Source organism: Mesoplodon bidens, assembly GCF_964165515.1.
Source record: "Mesoplodon bidens genome assembly, chromosome: 19".
NCBI classification, from domain to species: Eukaryota; Metazoa; Chordata; class Mammalia; order Artiodactyla; family Ziphiidae; genus Mesoplodon; species Mesoplodon bidens.
In genome coordinates this window covers 21,459,583-21,476,924 of record NC_138179.1, presented here as the reverse complement: position 1 = coordinate 21,476,924, position 17,342 = coordinate 21,459,583, and the positions used below count along the sequence as shown (strand labels likewise).

General features: G+C 57.2%; 2 protein-coding genes across 6 annotated transcripts; both read right to left on the bottom strand.

Annotated features, from left to right (window-relative positions):
* Window positions 1–1,126: 1,126 nt before the first annotated feature.
* On the bottom strand, window positions 1,127–12,359 carry ACAP1 (ArfGAP with coiled-coil, ankyrin repeat and PH domains 1). Of its 2 annotated transcripts, XM_081218484.1 has the most exons (22): window positions 12,233–12,359; window positions 11,625–11,682; window positions 8,539–8,658; window positions 8,312–8,365; window positions 8,169–8,227; window positions 7,744–7,927; window positions 7,560–7,604; window positions 7,358–7,453; window positions 7,170–7,244; window positions 6,968–7,077; window positions 5,694–5,745; window positions 5,497–5,597; window positions 5,043–5,166; window positions 4,732–4,943; window positions 4,011–4,080; window positions 3,795–3,889; window positions 3,506–3,678; window positions 2,749–2,921; window positions 2,244–2,353; window positions 2,050–2,160; window positions 1,643–1,692; window positions 1,127–1,317 (listed from the first exon to the last, which is right to left on the bottom strand). In XM_081218484.1, the coding sequence occupies exons 1-22, from the start codon at window positions 12,283–12,285 to the stop codon at window positions 1,217–1,219; spliced, it is 2,226 nt and encodes a 741-aa protein (XP_081074610.1). In that variant the 5' UTR covers window positions 12,286–12,359; the 3' UTR covers window positions 1,127–1,216. The 2 variants fall into 2 exon arrangements, with proteins under 2 accessions (XP_081074610.1, XP_081074611.1); XM_081218485.1 differs by lacking the exon at window positions 1,643–1,692.
* Window positions 12,360–13,017: 658 nt separating this feature from the next.
* On the bottom strand, window positions 13,018–16,718 carry LOC308606960 (uncharacterized protein). Of its 4 annotated transcripts, none has more exons than XM_081218488.1 (8): window positions 15,996–16,718; window positions 15,534–15,641; window positions 15,347–15,418; window positions 15,025–15,113; window positions 14,679–14,930; window positions 13,911–14,072; window positions 13,704–13,816; window positions 13,018–13,134 (listed from the first exon to the last, which is right to left on the bottom strand). In XM_081218488.1, the coding sequence occupies exons 1-8, from the start codon at window positions 16,334–16,336 to the stop codon at window positions 13,021–13,023; spliced, it is 1,251 nt and encodes a 416-aa protein (XP_081074614.1). In that variant the 5' UTR covers window positions 16,337–16,718; the 3' UTR covers window positions 13,018–13,020. The 4 variants fall into 4 exon arrangements, with proteins under 4 accessions (XP_081074614.1, XP_081074612.1, XP_081074613.1 ...); XM_081218486.1 differs by having other exon boundaries at window positions 13,911–14,111; window positions 15,996–16,714; XM_081218487.1 differs by having other exon boundaries at window positions 13,679–13,816; window positions 13,911–14,111; window positions 15,996–16,712.
* Window positions 16,719–17,342: the final 624 nt, after the last annotated feature.

Below are 17,342 nucleotides of genomic sequence, written 5' to 3'. Positions count from 1 at the left end.
GCCCAGACGCATCCGATTCTGGGTGGTCGGCGATTCCTTTCTGTGGTCTTCAGACAGAGGGTTTCCGCAATCCAACCAGCAGGTGACGATGGCGAGCACAAGGCCGACTCTGAAGGGACCAGCTTCTCGGGCAGACCGCTGTCACCGTGGGCGAGTCCACGCAGGGCTCCGGGGGCCAGTCAGAGGCCGGGCCTGGCCTGGCCTGGATCCGGCGCTGGTCCCAGGAGAAGGAGGCGAGGCTGACCGGAGCCGATGGCGGAGGTGCCTCTGTATCGGCTGGGGAGCGAAGATACACGCTCAATCCGAGCTGGGAGTGTCCTAGGACTCCTATGGAAGCAGCCGGGAGTCTCGGGACCGGGCGCCGCCGCCTTCTCCGGGTTTCGCCGCAGCCGCTTAAGTACTCTCCGCCCCAAGGAGGTGGCCTAAGGGCAGCGGCCGGGGCCCTTTAAGAGGCAGCCCCGCCCCCTGGGCGCCCCGCCCCCGCCCGGAGTGCGCGGCTCGGGTGGTGGTGGAAGCCGAGTGGCGAACTGGAGAGACGGGGCTGACGGGCTGGACTGGAGGACGCTAGCGCGGGTGGGGTCCGGGGGGTGACTCAGGCGCGTCGTTAAGGATGTGGCCGCGACGGCCCCGCCGGCCCCTAGGTGTGCCCGACCTCACGTCTGCAACTCGGCGGGGGCCGGCGTCTCCTATCCGGCTGCTATAGAAACTGAGGCCCAGCCGTCGGGGGTTGGGGACCAGTTCCTTTTCAGTCGCTCCCGCAGGGAATTCCCGAGGGGGCGGGTGCTGAGCCGCCGCATTCCAGGGATGCCTCCGGGCTGGGGTGGCCCGAGCCAGCCTCTCCATCCCGGCCCTGATGCCAGCACCCCCCCATACCCCCCAGAGAAGTCTGGACCCAGCCCACGCAAGCGGCCTCTGCCGGGCCTGACGGGTCTGGCCACGTCTCCTGAGCCCGCGAGCCCTGCCTCAGAGCCGCCCGTCACTCGGGCCGAGGCCGAAGCTCCCAGTTCACTCTCCGGGAGTCGCCCCTCGAGTGACTCCAGTTCGCAAACTCCCAATCGCTCCCGCACCCCAGAAGCCTCAGTGTCCTACACCTCACCCACCCGACGGGGGTGCTCAATAAATGAACTTGGAAGAGCAAAGCACAAAGGCTTTAATAGAAAGGGGCGGGCGGTGGGAAGGGCAGGGAAGGGGGTTGCGGGCCCTCGAAGGCCTGGGGTCAAAGTGTGTGTAGGTCATGGCTACGCCGGCTCAGCTTCTCCGGGTTGTCGGACGCCATGAGGGAGAAGTCGCGGAAGATATCGAGATACGTCTCGTCTCCTGAGGGGAGGGAGGAAGGGCTGGGAGGCCGGGTGGCTGGGCCCTAGCACAGAAGAGCACAATAGGGACAGCCCGGCCTGGTAAGAGCACGCGCCTCCAGCGTGGGTGGAAGGGACATCTGCACCGTCAGGGCGGCGCCCTCGCCTATTCTTTGGTCTGTTTCAAGGACCCGGCCGCGTAGGATGCGCCCAATACATATTTGTTGAATAAATGATGTAATTAATCAATGAAGCTGGGCACAGGGGGTTGGGGACGGGTCACCAGCGGCCGGAAGCCCAGAGTTACAATGTTGTGTGGGCAGAGAGGGGGGTGAGGGGTACTTTACCAGCCTGGCCCTGGGCCGCATCGACCTCCCTCATCTTTGCCAATCGCAGCCTGAAGGGGAGGGAATTAAGGAATGAATGACATTCTCCTCACTCCCCCAGCCCCAATTCCCATCCTTTGAGCTGGGCTGTTTCATTCACCTGTCTCCTCAGGGTCTAGTGCTTTAAAGACGCCTGACAACAATGTTAATGAACGATGCCTCTCTCAGAATAAACTCACCTTCCTCGGACCCTGCCCTCCCCCTTCCTACTCCAAGCCTCGGTCGACACTTGGAGAATCCTTTCAAGGTCTGGTCCTGGAGCTGGCCCCTCCCCTCCCCAGGCCCCGCCTAGCATGCTGGGGTCTCGGCGTTAGCCCCGCCCAAGTGGATAGTGCAAGCGCTAGCCCCGCCTCTTCAGGCATCCTCACAGAGTGACGATGTCAGCGTTGGCTGTTTCCACGGCGATGGTCAGGGGGTCTCTGCCTTCAGAGTCTCGGGCTCCCAGATCGGCCCCCCGTTTCAGGAATAGGCAGGCCAGCCTGGACAGGACAGCCAAGTTCAGCCGGCCCCTCACCCTGTCTGGAGCCTTCCTCCTCAAGGTCATTATCCCTGCTGCCCCTACCCTGTGTGGCCAAGAATGGTCGCGTGGTGGAGCGGGCCTCGGCCGTGGCTGTCCACTTGGTTCACGTTTGCTCCGTTCTGGAGGAGGAACTCACAGGCCAGAAGAGAATTCTGCGTGGAGTAGTAGAGAATGGGGATAGAGGGTGGCATCTTTTGAGGCAAATTTAAAGATATTTTAGAGTGGGGTCAGTTCCGAGGGTGGGTATGGGATGGCAGGGTCTGCTCCAGCTCTTTACATGTATTCATACATTAAATCCATAGTACAACCTAATGAGGTATGTTATCCCTATTTTACAGATGAGGAAACTGAGGTACAGGAAGGTTCATAATTGTAAGTGGTGAGGGTCTGGGTTCAAACCCAGGTTTGTCTGCCTCCAAGTCTCACACTCTTAGCAACCAGGCTCTATTGGTTATCACTCCCTATGAGGTGGGAGAGGCTAAGAGCTGGGACCAAACTCTGGAGTAGGGGAGGAGAGGAGGAGCCTAAGGGTCGGCAAGGCTCTCACCGCAGCTGTGGCCTGGATCAGTGGTGTGGCGTTCTCCTGTCCCCCGTGGACCCAGTTGACATCGGCTCCATGGGCGAGAGCGTCAGCCATGGTGGGAAGGGATGGAGGATGCCCAGCAGCTCGAAAGAGCAGGGCCCCAGGGTGCAGGCTGCCCAGGTCCTCAGAGGGTGACTCTGTTAGGGGGAACCAGCTGTGAATCTGCGAAGAAAACCCTTAGCGCAGTCCCCTGATGCTGTAATGGGATAGTTCACTTCTCAACTGTGGGGAGGCCTTCAAGACTGGGGATTGTGGTGGGAGGTGATGGTGGGTGTGAGTGGATGTGGGTTGGTCCCCTAGAGCATATGGGATAGATGGCAGTGTTCACCTCTTCCTGTCCGACCACCCTGACTGGCTGGGATGTCGGGGGTGAGCTGACATGGTGACGGTCAGCCTCAGCTCTCTTGGCTCCCTTGGTTCCAGCCAAACTCATACCCTCCTCCACAGGCCTCTGGAGACCCTAGCTCATTCTCCTGACTCTTCTCATGCTGGTGACACCCTCACATAGCCCTCCTGGCCTCCTCCCAGCCCCACGGTCCTTCCCATCTTTCACCATAATCCCCGAAACTCTTGCCTCGAAAAACCAGTGCCAGTGGGCTGTGGCCCCCCATAACAGGCTCGAGGGGAAGACGTGGGCCCCAGACTCTGTGCCTCCCCACCGGGCTTGGCACCGTGCTGAGCACACGGCAGGCACTCAACAAATGCCCAGCCAACCCTATACCTGGCTTGGGTCTGAAGCTCCCGGGCTGGGGCCTGATGGTGCCCGGCTTTGGGGGCACAGGAGGCTGCCCCCTCGGGGGCCCCCGGCCACCTCTTCGCCCGCGAATCTCAGGAAGCTTGGTCAGGAACTTCTTCTCCACGTATTTGGCGTGAATCCAGGCCTCCTTCTCTTGCCTGGTGGGGGAGGGTTGTGGGAGAAGAAGGGGACAGTCTTCCCTCCTCCCATCCCAGGCTCTCCTCCCTCCCTGCCCATAAGGAGGGCAGCCCCAGTCTCTCCACCCCAGCCTCACCGGCAGCAGCTGGGCCCTGGCTTCTTCACGGCCATGGCCTCCACACGGGCCTCATAGATCTGGTTCATGACGACATTCCCCAGCTCACACATGAGCTTCAGGCGGCCCAGGCAGAAGCAGAGACAGACGGGTAGGGTGCAGGTGAGTGTCTGAGCCCTCAAGGCTCTGCAGCCCTGCCCTCACCACACCCCACACTCTCACGGCACCCCAAGTCACCTTCACGAGTTCCGGCTCCCATGAGTCAAGGGTCAGGGACCGGACTTTGGAGAAATGAACTCCAAGGCTCCTGGAGGGCAGAGGGGAAGTCAGGCCCTCTGTGGGGGAAGCAGCCGGGGGAGCTGCTGCTGCTCCTGGAAAGACTTGGGGGCAAGGTCTGGCATGGGGGTCCCGTGCAGAGGCGCTGGGCCAGCAGGCAGCAGGGCAACCAGGGCCGGGCAGCCGTGACCTGCACCTGGCAGGATCCTGCCTGTTCACCATTCCCTCTTCTCTCTTCTTCCCATCCTCTCCAGCCACCTCCCCTTTCTCCACGCACTCTGGCCGGGACAACTCTTTCCACGCCATTCCCCCTCCCCACTTCCATCAGAATTATGGGGCGCATAGACTTGCTAAGGCCTCACGACATCTCTCTCTGCTTTTCATCAGCTCCCCTGCCCTCAGCAGCCCTGACCCCGCACCTCCTCCAGTCAAGCCACTCAACTCCCCTGGGTGTCCCCCTACCCGGGCCAGACCAGGACACTGAGGGGCTGGGCCCACCTGGGTCCACCCTGTGCCCCACAGGATCGGCCCAGGCCTGTGCCTGGCGACAGAATCTGAGAGGAAGCCCAGGCAGGGCGGGAAGGGAGGGAGGAGCCCCGGTGCTGGGCTCCAGCTTGCCTCCATCCCACTCCACTGCCGCCAGAAAGAGCAGGGGCCCGCGCTTGGGACCTTGGGGAGTGACCTGTGGATGCCAGAGCACTGAATGCAGAGGGTGACGCCCAGGTTGATGCTGGCCCACTCAGGGGCCGGCTCCCGGCAGTCACAGCACTGGGCGTTGCCATCCACACTCTGCACCTGGGCTGCCACGTGCCCGACTCCACCAGAATCCCTTCCCCTGCTCATCCCGCCAGAGCCCAGGGTGGCGGCGGAGCCCATGGCCACGTGTCCTGAGCCCTGGGGGAGACAGGGGAAGAAAGAGTGGCTCTGAGGTCTAGGGTAAGCGATGTCCCACCTCCCTGGGCAGTCTGGCCCTGCACCCCCATGTTAAGGTACCTGGCCTGGACCCCGGGGGCTGTCATCAAGGTGAGCCTGGCTGAAGGCCGTAGCGATGCTGCTCTGCACAGCACTGACCCACAGATGCAGGAGGCGCTCTGAGTCAGCCTGCAGGAGGCAGGACCTGGGCAGGAGGGTAGCCGGAGGGCAGGGAGGGGTCTGAGGCCTGGGGAGCTGAGTGGCAGGACAGGCAGGCTGACATTCAGCTAGTATTCAGCTGGCACCCCTCATATTGAAATACCTCTACACCAGTTGGTAATAACCTTCCAGATATCCCCCTTCACCCTAGACCCTCCCCTAGCCTGCCCCCCAATTGAGCCACCAAAGGGCTAATGCCTGGGGCTGCATCAGGGGACTCCAAGATCCTGCTCCAGGGATGCCTTTGTGATTGGCCCTGCCTTTCCAGTTGGTAAAATTGAGATATACGGGTGTCACCCCTGGGCACTGCACTCACTTGATGGGGGACACCACCTCAAAGCAGAACCGCCTTTCTGAGTCAGGACAGAGCTTCACTGTGCAGAGACGAAGGTCATCCACCACCACAGTCACAGGGTCCTGGCAGGGAAAGGGGATCGGGGGGCAGGCGTCCAGGCAGCCACAGCAGGGCTGAGTCCTCCTGGGCCCAGGCATCCAGGACCCGGGCCTACTCACCTTATGCTTCTTCTGATAAACCAGTTGGTTGCTCTGAATAGTAAACCAGCGTCTGGAAGAGGCCGAAGTAGGGTTAATGCCATGGGCGGCATTGGAATGCGGCTCGGGACACAGACAGGAGAGGGGCTGTGCTCTTAGTCCCATAAGGATCTTGCTGAGAGGAGAGAGACCAGGCTGCCCATCCCATGAGATGTTCCAGGGGAGGGTGACAGAGGTGCAGCCAGGGACATCTAAGGGGTGCTATTCATATCCCGAGTGCCCCAGATTTGATAACATTTATGAAGACAACTTTCCAGCAGATGGCAGTAAAATGCATTGTCTAATAAGTCTATTGCTACAATGTTTTGGCAAGTAGAAGTATCTTGGAGAGAATTCCCTGGCAGTCCAGTGGTTAGGACTCTGCACTTTCACTGCCAAGGACCCGGGTTCGATCCCCAGTCTGGGAACTAAGATCCTGCAAGCCATGAAGTGTGGCCCCCAAAATTTTTAATTTAAAATTAAAAAAAAAAAAGTATCTTGGAGAAGGGGCTCTGTCTTCTAACTTGAGCCAAGATTCCCATAGGGGCCGGCAGTGGCCCTGGAAGGGGAAGGGGTCGAGTCAGAGCAGATCACCACCCTGCTCCGCACCCTGCGATGGCTCCTCACTTCCCTCAGAGTCGAGCCAACAAGGCCCTGTCACGATTCACGTCATTAGCTCCAACTGCATCTCCTACCACTTCCTCCTCCCCCGCTCTGTCCATGCCCTGGGCCTCCACTCTGTTCCTCAAACCTTCCAGGTTCCTCAGCGCCTTGGTGCTGGCTCCTCCTTCTGCCTAGAACATTCTCTCCCAGATATCCTTCCAGTCTTCACTCAGAAGTCATCTTTTCATGAGGCCTTTGCTGACCACCCTATTTATTTATTTTTATCATTATTATTATTTTTTGGCCACAGAGCTTGTGGGATTCTCAGTTCCCTGCCCAGGGACTGAACCCGGGCCACGGCAGTGAAAGCCTGGAATCCTAACCACTAGGCCACCAGGGAACTCCCTGCCCACCCTATTTAAAATTGCAACTCCTCCCCAGCTCTCCACGTTGCTTGCTTTATTATTTTTCACCTATGGTACTCTTACCTTCTAAGAGATAATTTACTTAATTATTACGTTCTTGTCTGTCTTTGTTGATGGAATGTAAACTCTCTGAAGGCAGGGGGTTTGTCTGTTTTTCCTGGCTGTAGTTAGCACACTCAAAAAAATTTAACCTGATGGGTTTGGCCGATTGGGGTGTCTGCTCCTCACCTGCTCCAGGTTTTAAAGGCATTGCTGGCCCGTTTGAAGAGGTGCCCTTCCATGACCAGGCCACCAGGCCCCTCCTTTAGGCTTGGCTCTGGCTCTTCCCCACCCAGCTCCTGGGGGCACAAAAGGGTCAAAGGGCAACTGAAGTGGGCAGAGACCAAGGCCCCAGGCCCATCTGCTTCCTGCCCGCAGACCCAGCCCTCACCTTCTGTTTCAGCAGCACGTGTCTCTGCTCCATGTCCCTCTTCTCTCGAGCCGAATTCAAGACCAGCCGGTGTAACTGAGAACAGGAGGGGCATCTCAGATGGCCCCAGCCTCCCAAAACCAGGCCAGGAGAGTCATCTCAGAGCCCCTACCCTCCCTCTTCCACCTGCCTGCGCCCTGGGTCTCTACCTGGCCACCCAGCTCCTTGCGATACTGGGCCAGCCGGCTCAGCTCCTCGTGGCCCTGCTGGAAATGGGTAGCCTGGGCCTCCACCAGACGCAGCACCTGGGGGACAAGGTGGGCAGGGGGCAGACCCCTCTCTTTTCCTCTCCCTCCTGCTCCCATCAGCAGGCTCCTCCCCTCCCTGCCCCTAGCCCCCAGGGCAACTCACAAACTCCATGATGTCAAACTTCCTCTTGTCCTCAATCACATTGATCTGAGAGCCCAAAAGACCTCAGGTCAGCCTTGAAAACACAGACGCACGACCCCCACCCCCGCCACTGCACACCAGTGACTCTCCAGCCTCGAGGTGACTAGGGTTCTGGCACCCCAAGAAGACAGGTTGGGGCAGGCACCTGCAGGGCATAATCCAGGGCCCGTCCCCGGTACCCGGCTCGAGCAATCTTCAGAGCAGCTCCGGCCTCTTCTGCCTCCTGGGCCCGGCGCCTGGGGACCTCTGCGTTGTGGGTAAGAGCAGCCTCCAGGCTCTCAGCCCCCCGCCAGAAATCCCGGCGAGTCTCTCGGAAGCCGCGGAGACCTCTGGGGGTGTGGGGATAACAGAAAATCACCGATACACCCGCCTGCCCCCAGCAGAGAAGTCCTTGAGATTCGCTCATAGCCTTGCAGCTAGCCTATGGACGGTCAGAACTCCAAGGGGATCCTTGGGATGGGGGATAACAATCAGGCCACCAGAAGCCCCCAATCTCACAACTCCTTCATTCAGGGAGGCCCCTGCGGCAATGGGAAGAGGACTGGAGGACTGGTTTCCCTCCTAACTCACTCCTTGACCAGAGTTTGGATTTGCTGCTGCAGTGTGTGCTGGGTGGCATCTAGAAGCTCCTGAGGGAAGCAGAAATTGGCAGGTGGCGGTCAGGACCGCAGACGCCCTTGCTCCCCTCACCAGCCCTACCTACCCCCACTTACTGCATGGCTGTCCAGCTTGTGGCTCAGGCTCTGAGTGAATTTGTCCAGACACTCCTAGGCAAGAAGAGGCAGAGAGAGAGTATCAGGCATGGGCGGTAGGGCCCTCCCATCCCTAGACCCAGCCTGCTCTGGCCTGGGACCCGCAGACCCCAGACCAACCCTCCCCTTCCACAGGATCTCTCCACATCCCAGACCCCACCCCAGCCTGGTTTGGACGCTCCACATACCGCCATCATGGGCTCTGGTGGACCCAGGTGGGCCAGGTCACAAATGCCAACAATGAAGGCCCGGCTGGCGGCAAGGTAGTGGCGCCCACTTTCCAGGAGGCCATTACCCAGCTTGAGGAGCTAGGAAGCAACAGAGCAACAGGGAGTCGTGCTACACGCCACCAATACCCAGTGCCACCCCCGCTCCTGTCCTACTTCCTCTCCCCTTTCCCAGGGCTGTGCCCCTCCCTCTCCTCCTCACCTACACTCCTCTGTGGCCCAGTCCAGTTTCTAACACACACGTGGTACTTTCTCATCTCTGTTTCTTTCTCCCACTACTCCATGCCTGGAACAAAATTCCTCCCAGCCTGTCACTGAAGCCAGTGTCAGCTTCACCTCCAAAACGTCTCTCCTGCTCTGCTCCGTCTGCTTGGATCCAGAGTTCCCCATAAATGCCATCCTCACGCTCTATCTGACTCCCAGGATGAATGTTCTACCTGGTTGGTATTAAATTCTACAGTATTTACTGTCTAGAGTTGTCCATTCTGTGCTGAGTGAACATTCCCTCATAAATATTAATCGGTCAGCTAGGCCCAAGGGTCAGGGCAAAGATGTTGCTCCTAGGGCCCATTCTGTCTGGCCCTAATTACAAACAAGGAGGCTTGATAAACAAAGGGACAAGTGACTGGACGGAGGAGGATCTCTGGGAGAGCCAGGTGGCCGACCCAGAAGCCAAAGCGAGGTCTTCTGACCCCTGGCCCTTGTTACCTGCAGGAATTGCTTTGCTCCTGAGGTGACACCATTGGCTTTAGCCTGAGTCACCATATCTGGGATGGAGCAAGTGTCTGTGGAGCCTGTCAACTCAGCCCAGGGAACAGGAGACCACTACAGAGGTTCTCTGAGGAAATCCTGGGAAGCAGGGGCTCAGAGAACGTGGGCTACATAGGTGCTTGAGGAAGTTTTGTTGAAGTGAAAGACACTTTTTAGGGCTAGTGAAGGCTTCAGGGAAACAAAGCTTGACTTGAAGATGGCTGGCAGGGTCAGTAAGGGTCAGGAAACTGAGCATGATGAAACCTTATCAGATGTCACCATCCGGTGTCTGTGATAAGGGACAACGACCCAGATGACCACAACTCCAGTGTGGAGGTGGCGGACTGAGTGTCCAGTCTTTTCCTTGACCACCTCACCTTCCTCCCCAAATATCTGAATAAGGAACTTTCATAAGATTGAACTAGTGACAGACTGGTACATCCATACAATAGCATGGGGCAGCAAGGCAAAAGGAATGAGCTATTCATCTGTGAACTGTTAATGAACTGCTGATAACTACTGATATGTCACACTTGAATAAACTTCAGAGACATTATTCTGAGAGGAAAAAAAGGGCCAATCTTGAATGGTCACATACTATATGATTCTACCTAGATAACAATCTAGAAATGACAGAAGCCTAGAGGTAGAAAACAGATGAGTGGTCGTCATGGATGAGAAAGGGGCTGGGGAGGGGGGTTATCATTACAAAGAATGGCACAAAAGAGTTCCTTTGTGGTGATAAGGGTTTTGTATCTTGAGTGTGATGGTTATGAGAATCTATACGTGTGATAAAGTGCCATTGAATTATACACAAAGATTTTTTTTTAAGAGTATATGCAAAACAGGTAAAACCCAAGTAAAGTCTTTAGACAGTTCATTGTATCATGCCAACAGCAATTTCCTGGTATGGGTAGTATACTACAGTTATGGAAGATGCTGTCATTGGGGGAAGTTGGGAGATAGGTACGTGGGATCTCTCTGTACTATTTTTGCAACTTCTTGTGACTCTGCAATTAACTAAAAATACAAAGTTTAACTTAAAAATATATGTATACATTCATGTAAACTGAATCACTTTGCTGTAGAGCAGAAACTAACATAACACTGTAAATCAACTACACGTCAATTAAAAAATGTATATATTATTTGGTCACCTACTAACTTTCAGGCCATGGTATAGGCACTGGGGATTGAGCAAAAACAAAATGTAAAAGTTCCTCATGACACACACATTCCAGTGGGGAAGAGTAGACAAGAAAAAAAATTGGCAAGCCTGACAGACACAGGCTAAGGTGACCCCTGATGATTCCACCCTTGCATAATCCTCACCCCTTGAGTGTGGGTGAGTGAGACCTGTGATTTGCTTCTAATCAGTAGAATACGATATGGCAAGGGCGATGGGATGGCACCCCCAAATGACAAAGGTGACGGATTCATTCCTGTGGTCACATTCTGATGTAAACTGATGCCATCTTGCCAGCACATGCAAGGGAGACTGCTGCTGGCACTGAAGAAGCAGGCTGCTATGAAGTAAACCGCCTACGGACAGGGCCCGGTGGCAGGGAACTGTGGGTGGCCTCTAGGAGATGAGCGCCTCCATCCGGCAACAGCAAGGACCTGAATTCTGCCAACAATCACGTGAGCTCGGAAGAAAACCCTCAGCTGCGGATGAGGCTACAGCCTCTGTCAACACCTCGGCTGCGGCCTGTGAGACCCTGAGCGGAGCACAGTCAAGCTGTGCTCGACTCCTGACCCACAAAACCTATGAAAACACCTGTGCGTTGTTTTAAGTCACCGAGTTTGTAATAATTTGTTACACAATGATAGAAAACTAATACCGCGAGTAAACATATAACGTGTCAGATCGAGATAAAGGCTGTAAAGAAAAAAAAAAAGCCAAATAAGGGAGGTGGGAGTGTGCCGTTTTTATAAAGAATATCTAGGAAGGCCTTACTGTGTGTGTTCAAGTGTTTTACTGGTTTGTTTTCCATGGTTAGTCTGTGAGCCCCCTGAGGGCAGAAACAGCCTGCTTCTCCCTGAGGCGCCCACGGCTCGCATAACGCAGGTCTCAAGAACCGACCAAGTAAGCCCACAGGTGCTCTTGTTTTGCAAGACTCTGAGCCCCTTGAGGGCACAGAACCACTTTTTGGCTCCTCTGTAGCCCCAGACATCTACCCCACCTGGTTAGCATTCAGTAATCCCCAGAACTCATTCTTGGTCTCTAGTTTTCTCCCTGGCCTCACCCCTCTCATCTTAATCCCACCCCGGGTCACCTCTCTCCACATCAGGATCACCTTTTCCAGCCGGGTCTCCAATTCCGACACTTCGGCTTCCACCAGCTCGATAGAGGCTCTGGGAAAGGAGGGATGGGGGCCCAGGAACAGAGCTTGGGTCCATCTGGTCTGTCCACCTCGGCAGGGTCGGGGGTCGGGGTTAGGGGGCAAAGGGTACAGACGGAGAAGGCTGATGGGTTAAGAACTGCCCACCCACCCTCTCTGGCTCACTCACTCTGCACAGTGTGGGAGCTACTACAGCCCAGGCCAGAGCAGGAAGGGTAGAAAGAGGGTGGATGTGGCGAGGGCAGGAAGTTGCTAACCGCCCAGTGCAGGTGCTGGGGGAGGGGCAGGGGTCCAGAGAGGGGGAGGAGGGAATGCCAGCTCTGGGAGTGAGAGGCTGGAGGGACCCCCTTCACACATGCAGTGGGTGGCAAGCATCAGAGCATGAGATTCGATAGCAGAGGTACTGCTTTGGCCCGTAAGCTGGATCTTGTCCCTTTGAGACTTACTCCCTGGAAAGACATCCTCTGACTTGGGGAAGGTTGTGCGTGTGTATTAGTGGGTGTTGGACCTCCCCACCTCTGCCCGCCCCCCTCCTCCACCCCCGGAGACCTGTGTACACTTACCGGAAGCGGGGTGAGTCCTTAAGGCACTCCTCAAAATCTAGCTTGACCGTCATCTCAGCTTGACCGCTCTGGGGCCAGTGGGCCCTGGGGCCTGGAGGGTGGGGATGCAGGTGGCCGTACTCCCTGCCCCGGGGGGAGGCGGGGTGCTGATGAGGAAGGAGGAGAGGATCCTATCCTGGGTAGAGCCTGGGGGGGGCGCGATTCTTTCCCTAAGTGGAAGGGGTGTCCTAAGAGGAGCTCTCACCCCACACTTCCAGGCAATGCTGGGAGGGGTAGAGGCGGGGCCTGGGCGGTGGAGAAAGGGCCTGAGATCAGAGAAGCCACAGCCCCGCCCTCAGAGCCTATCTGCAGTCACCTTCCGACCGGGACCCTGGTCTCTGCTTCAGTCTCCTTCAGTGGTTGAGTTGTGGGGGCCTGAGACATACAGGTTCAAATCCTGATTGCGTGACCCTGGGCAAGCTCTCTGATTCCTCAGTTTCCTCATCTGAAAGATGGGCATGATAATTCCTACGTCCAGGGTGTTGTAAGAATTAAAGATGATACTGGTGCGTGGCTGACTGAATCACATCAATCATTGTCAGACGGCTGCAGTGGGGTCTTCTTGGACTCCTGGGGGCCTGTTGAGTACAGTCCCCCAGACCACTCCAAGCTTTCTTCTCTGCTCTGCTTGCCTGTGGTTTCCTGTGTGTGAACTTCCCTTTCTGCCCCCCACTCCTCAATGACAGCTCAGGCGCAGACTGGACCCCCAATACCCAGACTCCTGCTTTTCTTCTCTTTATTGTCTACCCCTACCAAGGGTGGTGAGGGCGGGGACAGGCTGGCCCCCACCCCATCCCCAGCTGGCTACAGTTTCCATTGTCTGGCTTCCTCCTCCTGAGTCCACTGGAGCTGCAGGGTTTCATCTGGAGAGAGGAGGGACTGGGTTAGTGGCTTTTTGCAGCAGACAAAAGATCTGGCCCATGTGACCCCCTGACTCCCTAGAACCTACCCACTCAGCCCCTCTCTCTCCCTGGCCAGCCCCTTGCCCCTGCTCAGGCTCACATCTGTGCTAGTTTTGGTTTGAGGGGTTTGGGTGGCTTCCAGGTTCCCTCTCTGAGCCTTCGGTGCTTTGCCAGTTTAGCCCCTTGTATACCAGCCACTGACACCAGCCAGACATTGCTCGGGACCCACTGTCTTTGGAGGACGGGGCATTACCTGGAGCAGGGTAGGTGGCAGAGAGGAATCAGGAAGGAGGCATAGGGGCAGCGGTGGTGCTAAGCTGGCAGGAGGTCCCAATCCCTCTGTGCCTCCCTGGGTCCCCTCCATACAGTCCACACTGCACACAAGGATGTTGAGGGCCTCTCTCATCACCTGCTACTTATCTACTGGCCTGAGGGGAATGGGGGCTGTGGGGATGGGAGCTTGCCAGGAGCCAGGCCTGGTGAGATAGTGGCCTGGTGCCCTCACCAGGCTTCGATGACATCACTGTCACCTTCAGGGAACTCTCGGTGGCCTTGTAATCCTGCGAGGGGCTTCCAGTGTGGTCCAGCACACGGACCTCAGTGCTTATGGGATTCTCAATCACCCAATTCAAGCTTGTAGAGCCTGGAAGCATCACAGGATCAGGGCTGGGGGACCCATCAGTCTGTTGGTTCTCAGCCACCGCCCCGCTCCCAGGCTGACCCAGCCCAGCTCTCACTGGTCTGCTGCTCATCATCTGTGTCCTCCTCAAGTTCAGGGTAGGGAGAGCACCTCAGGTATCTTTCTTTGCTATAATACTCCTCGCGTCGCAGATCAATTTCCTTCTCCAACGCGACGGTGGTGGATGAAGCTAGGGACTGATTTCTTAAGGCAGGGGAAGCTGAGGAGTCATCCAAATCAATCTGAGTCATATGGCCACCTAGCGAATACAGGCCACCAGCTCCACTGTGACCCCCAAGCACCGGGGAGAAGCTCAAGCCCCAGGTTCTCATCTCACTTCTATCACCTCCTCCCATTTTAGAAAAACGTCAGTGACGTTTCCACCCGCCACGGTTCGCTTGGGCTTTCTGTTCCTCCTCCCCAGCCAGCCTTCCTTGGGGACTATCCTGGTGAGGACCCCACTCCAGTTGCCCTCGGCCTTCCCTGGGGTCACCTTCCAGCACGAGTTCCCTGTCAGCCAGCAGGGCCCTGAGGAAGACAGGCTATGGTGGAGAAGGTTCTGGACTACAATTACCTTGGGTCTCTGGGGCCCCACCATAGCTAACCTTTTTTTTTTTTTTTTTGTGGTATGCGGGCCTCTCACTGTTGTGGCCTCTCCCGTTGCGGAGCACAGGCTCCGGACGCGCAGGCCCAGCGGCCACGGCTCACAGGCCCAGCCGCTCCGCGGCATATGGGATCCTCCCAGACCGGGGCACGAACCCGTATCCCCTGCATCGGCAGGCGGACTCTCAACCACTGCGCCACCAGGGAGGCCCCCATAGCTAACCTTTGACTTCTAGGATGTGGTTCCTGGCCACCAGGCCAAGCTCATCTTTGACTCCTCTGGTCAGTTCTCTTGCCCCGCCTCTCTCCACAGGCCTGGGCTCTGAGGCCAGCATCACACCTCGACTGCCATTGCTCATACTGACACTACCCACACTGTTGTTCTTGTTATTATCCAAGGGCAGGTTTTTCGGAGGCTTGAGGAACTTTCCTTCATCGTAGTGTGCCCTGCGGTGCTTTTCAAAATCACTGGATCCTGTGGGCCAGTGTCAGAGCTTGGCTTTCCTGCCAGGCTCTCGCTGCAGGCTCACGCCACCCCCTTTCCACTCAATCCCCACCCCACATCTCACGTGTCTTGGAAAAGTTGTCTGAAGACCCTGAGCTTCTGTTATCACTGTACAGGGAGACCTTGGGGCAGAAATTGTCCATTGCTGCAAACCTGAAGGGGAGGGAGGCCAGTTGGGGGCACAGAAGGGAGAGAACAATGGGAGCAGGTGGTAGATGGGGCCAAGCTGGCTGACTCCCCCACTTTGGCCTGGGTGAGTCCTGATCCAAACTGTAGTACACCTCCCATCTGGGGGGGCCCGAAGGCAGAGCTGGCTCAGACCAGAGTTCAGGGGTGGAGGGAGGAAGAGGCCCCAATTCCCTACTGACTTCCGGCAGGACTATCACCTCTCTGCTAGCTCCTCAGGAGTCATTGCGTGAGAGGTCTCTGCGAGCAGGTCTTCATCGCTGTCCTGCGGCCTGCACAGGAGGAAGGAAGGAAGCAGTGCCTCAGAAGGGGATAGCAGGCAGTCCCCCACTCCTTTGAGTAGGGGAGAGAGTCTGGGCTGAAGGGCTAGGGCTGAGGGCTCAGCACCTGTGGTAGGGAGTGCGGGGCTCATCCACCTTCATAAATCCATAGTCCTTGTCAGCAGCGTGGTAGGTCGCCAGAATATTCATTTCATCCCAGCGCAGAGACTTTTTCCTTCGGGTGAGGGAAGGACACAAAAAAGGGGGAGGAAACCTTCTAGTGCCCTCCTCCTCACAGCCCTCTCTCATTCTTACAGTCATTCAAAAACTGGTTTTTGCACCCCCTTGTAGTTCCAGAGGTGTAGGAGGCTGTGGATGGGGTCATACCTGATGACAATCACGTACGATGTAGTCAGGGTACATGCTGACTTCTTATCCGGTACCTGCTACTCTCTCAAAGGCTAGGAACCTCAGATTTCCCACCCAATTACCCTCACCGACTCTCACTTTTAGTTCTTGGCACTCCGCCCCTTCTCCCCTGACTCCGCCTCCTCTAGTGTCTGGAATCCCTTCCTCCCGGGCTCCTTACCTCTCCGCCCTGGGGGATTTGTGCATCACGGTGGAGCTGCTGTTTTTTAGTATGCTCCGGGGCCGGTCCTCACAGGGTTTGTCGGGGTGCATGCAAGTTGACCCGGAGCGCGGGATATATCCCGAGTGGTACACCCCAGGCCCCCCGGACCCCAGGTTGGACGTCCCGGATACACTGGTTCCAGGGAAGGGGGGATTAAGCCCGCCAGGGTGTGTACCGGACCCGGGATGCCGGTTGAGGCCGGAACCGAGGACTGCTGTTCCTCCGGAGGGCTGGCTAGAACCAGGACTGCCAATTACGGTTCCCCCGGAGTGTATGGGGGGCCCAGAACCGTGAAACATGGCTACTCCGGAGGGCAGCCCGGCGCTTGCCTCGACTCCTCCGATGCCTCCGGGCACTCCCCTGGTTGGCCCTCCAGGAGATTCTCCGTCGAGGCCGCTAGCAGCCCCCAGAGATTCCTGCTTCTCTATGGCCCCCCTAGGGGGCCACTCTCACCTACCCCGCCCCGGCTCCCTGCACCATATAGCCCCGCCCCCACCGCGGCGGGCGGGGGACGATTGGGCGAGGCCTGGGTCCCCTCCCCCACTGCTCCCTGGAGCCGCGGGGGGAGGATTCAAAACTGTATAGGGACCTCGGGCTGGGAGCCCCTCCGCTTGCCCCTCCTCTTCTGTCCCACCCTAAGACTTTTCTTTGTCTCTGGGATTTGTTCCCGCCTTTCTCCCCTATCACTGCCCTCATCTGAATTATCCAATCGTCGTCAGGGGTCCTGGCCGTGGGGCGTGAAGCCTAATTGTGACGTCACAGTCCTCCAACCTTAGCGTGAGCGTCGAGGGAGTTGTGCTGGGGGTTTGTTGACAGCTCTGGGGGAATCTTTGGGGAATGTCACAGCGCCGTTGCTTGAAACTTACTGTCGGGGTTCCTTTGGATTCTTTATTCGTGGCTTTAAAACCTAAGTTTGGTTGGACTGGAGTTCAAGATAGGCTTGACTAGAAACATCCGCGAGCTTTTGTTCCCCCCTAAAGCCGGGCCGCTCTACCTCTGCGGAGAGTTGTGATACAAAGTGGAGGGGCTGCGACACTCTAGAAAGACATAATTGGTCTCAGTGGTAGGGAGGGCGGATATTTTCATTTACAAAGCTACCAGTTCCCTGCTCTGGGAGCTCAAACCTCGCTCACACCGCTTCGAAACGCGCGGAGCGAAGGAGAGGCCCCTCCTTCCCTTGCCGTAAAGCGAATACTTCAAGGTGTTGCCTGCCTCGACGAAGGCGGGGTCGTCCGTGCAGCTGTCGCAAAGCTGAAAGTGTTTGGGCACCAAGTCCCCCCCGCCGCGTCGTAAAGATGCCTGCGG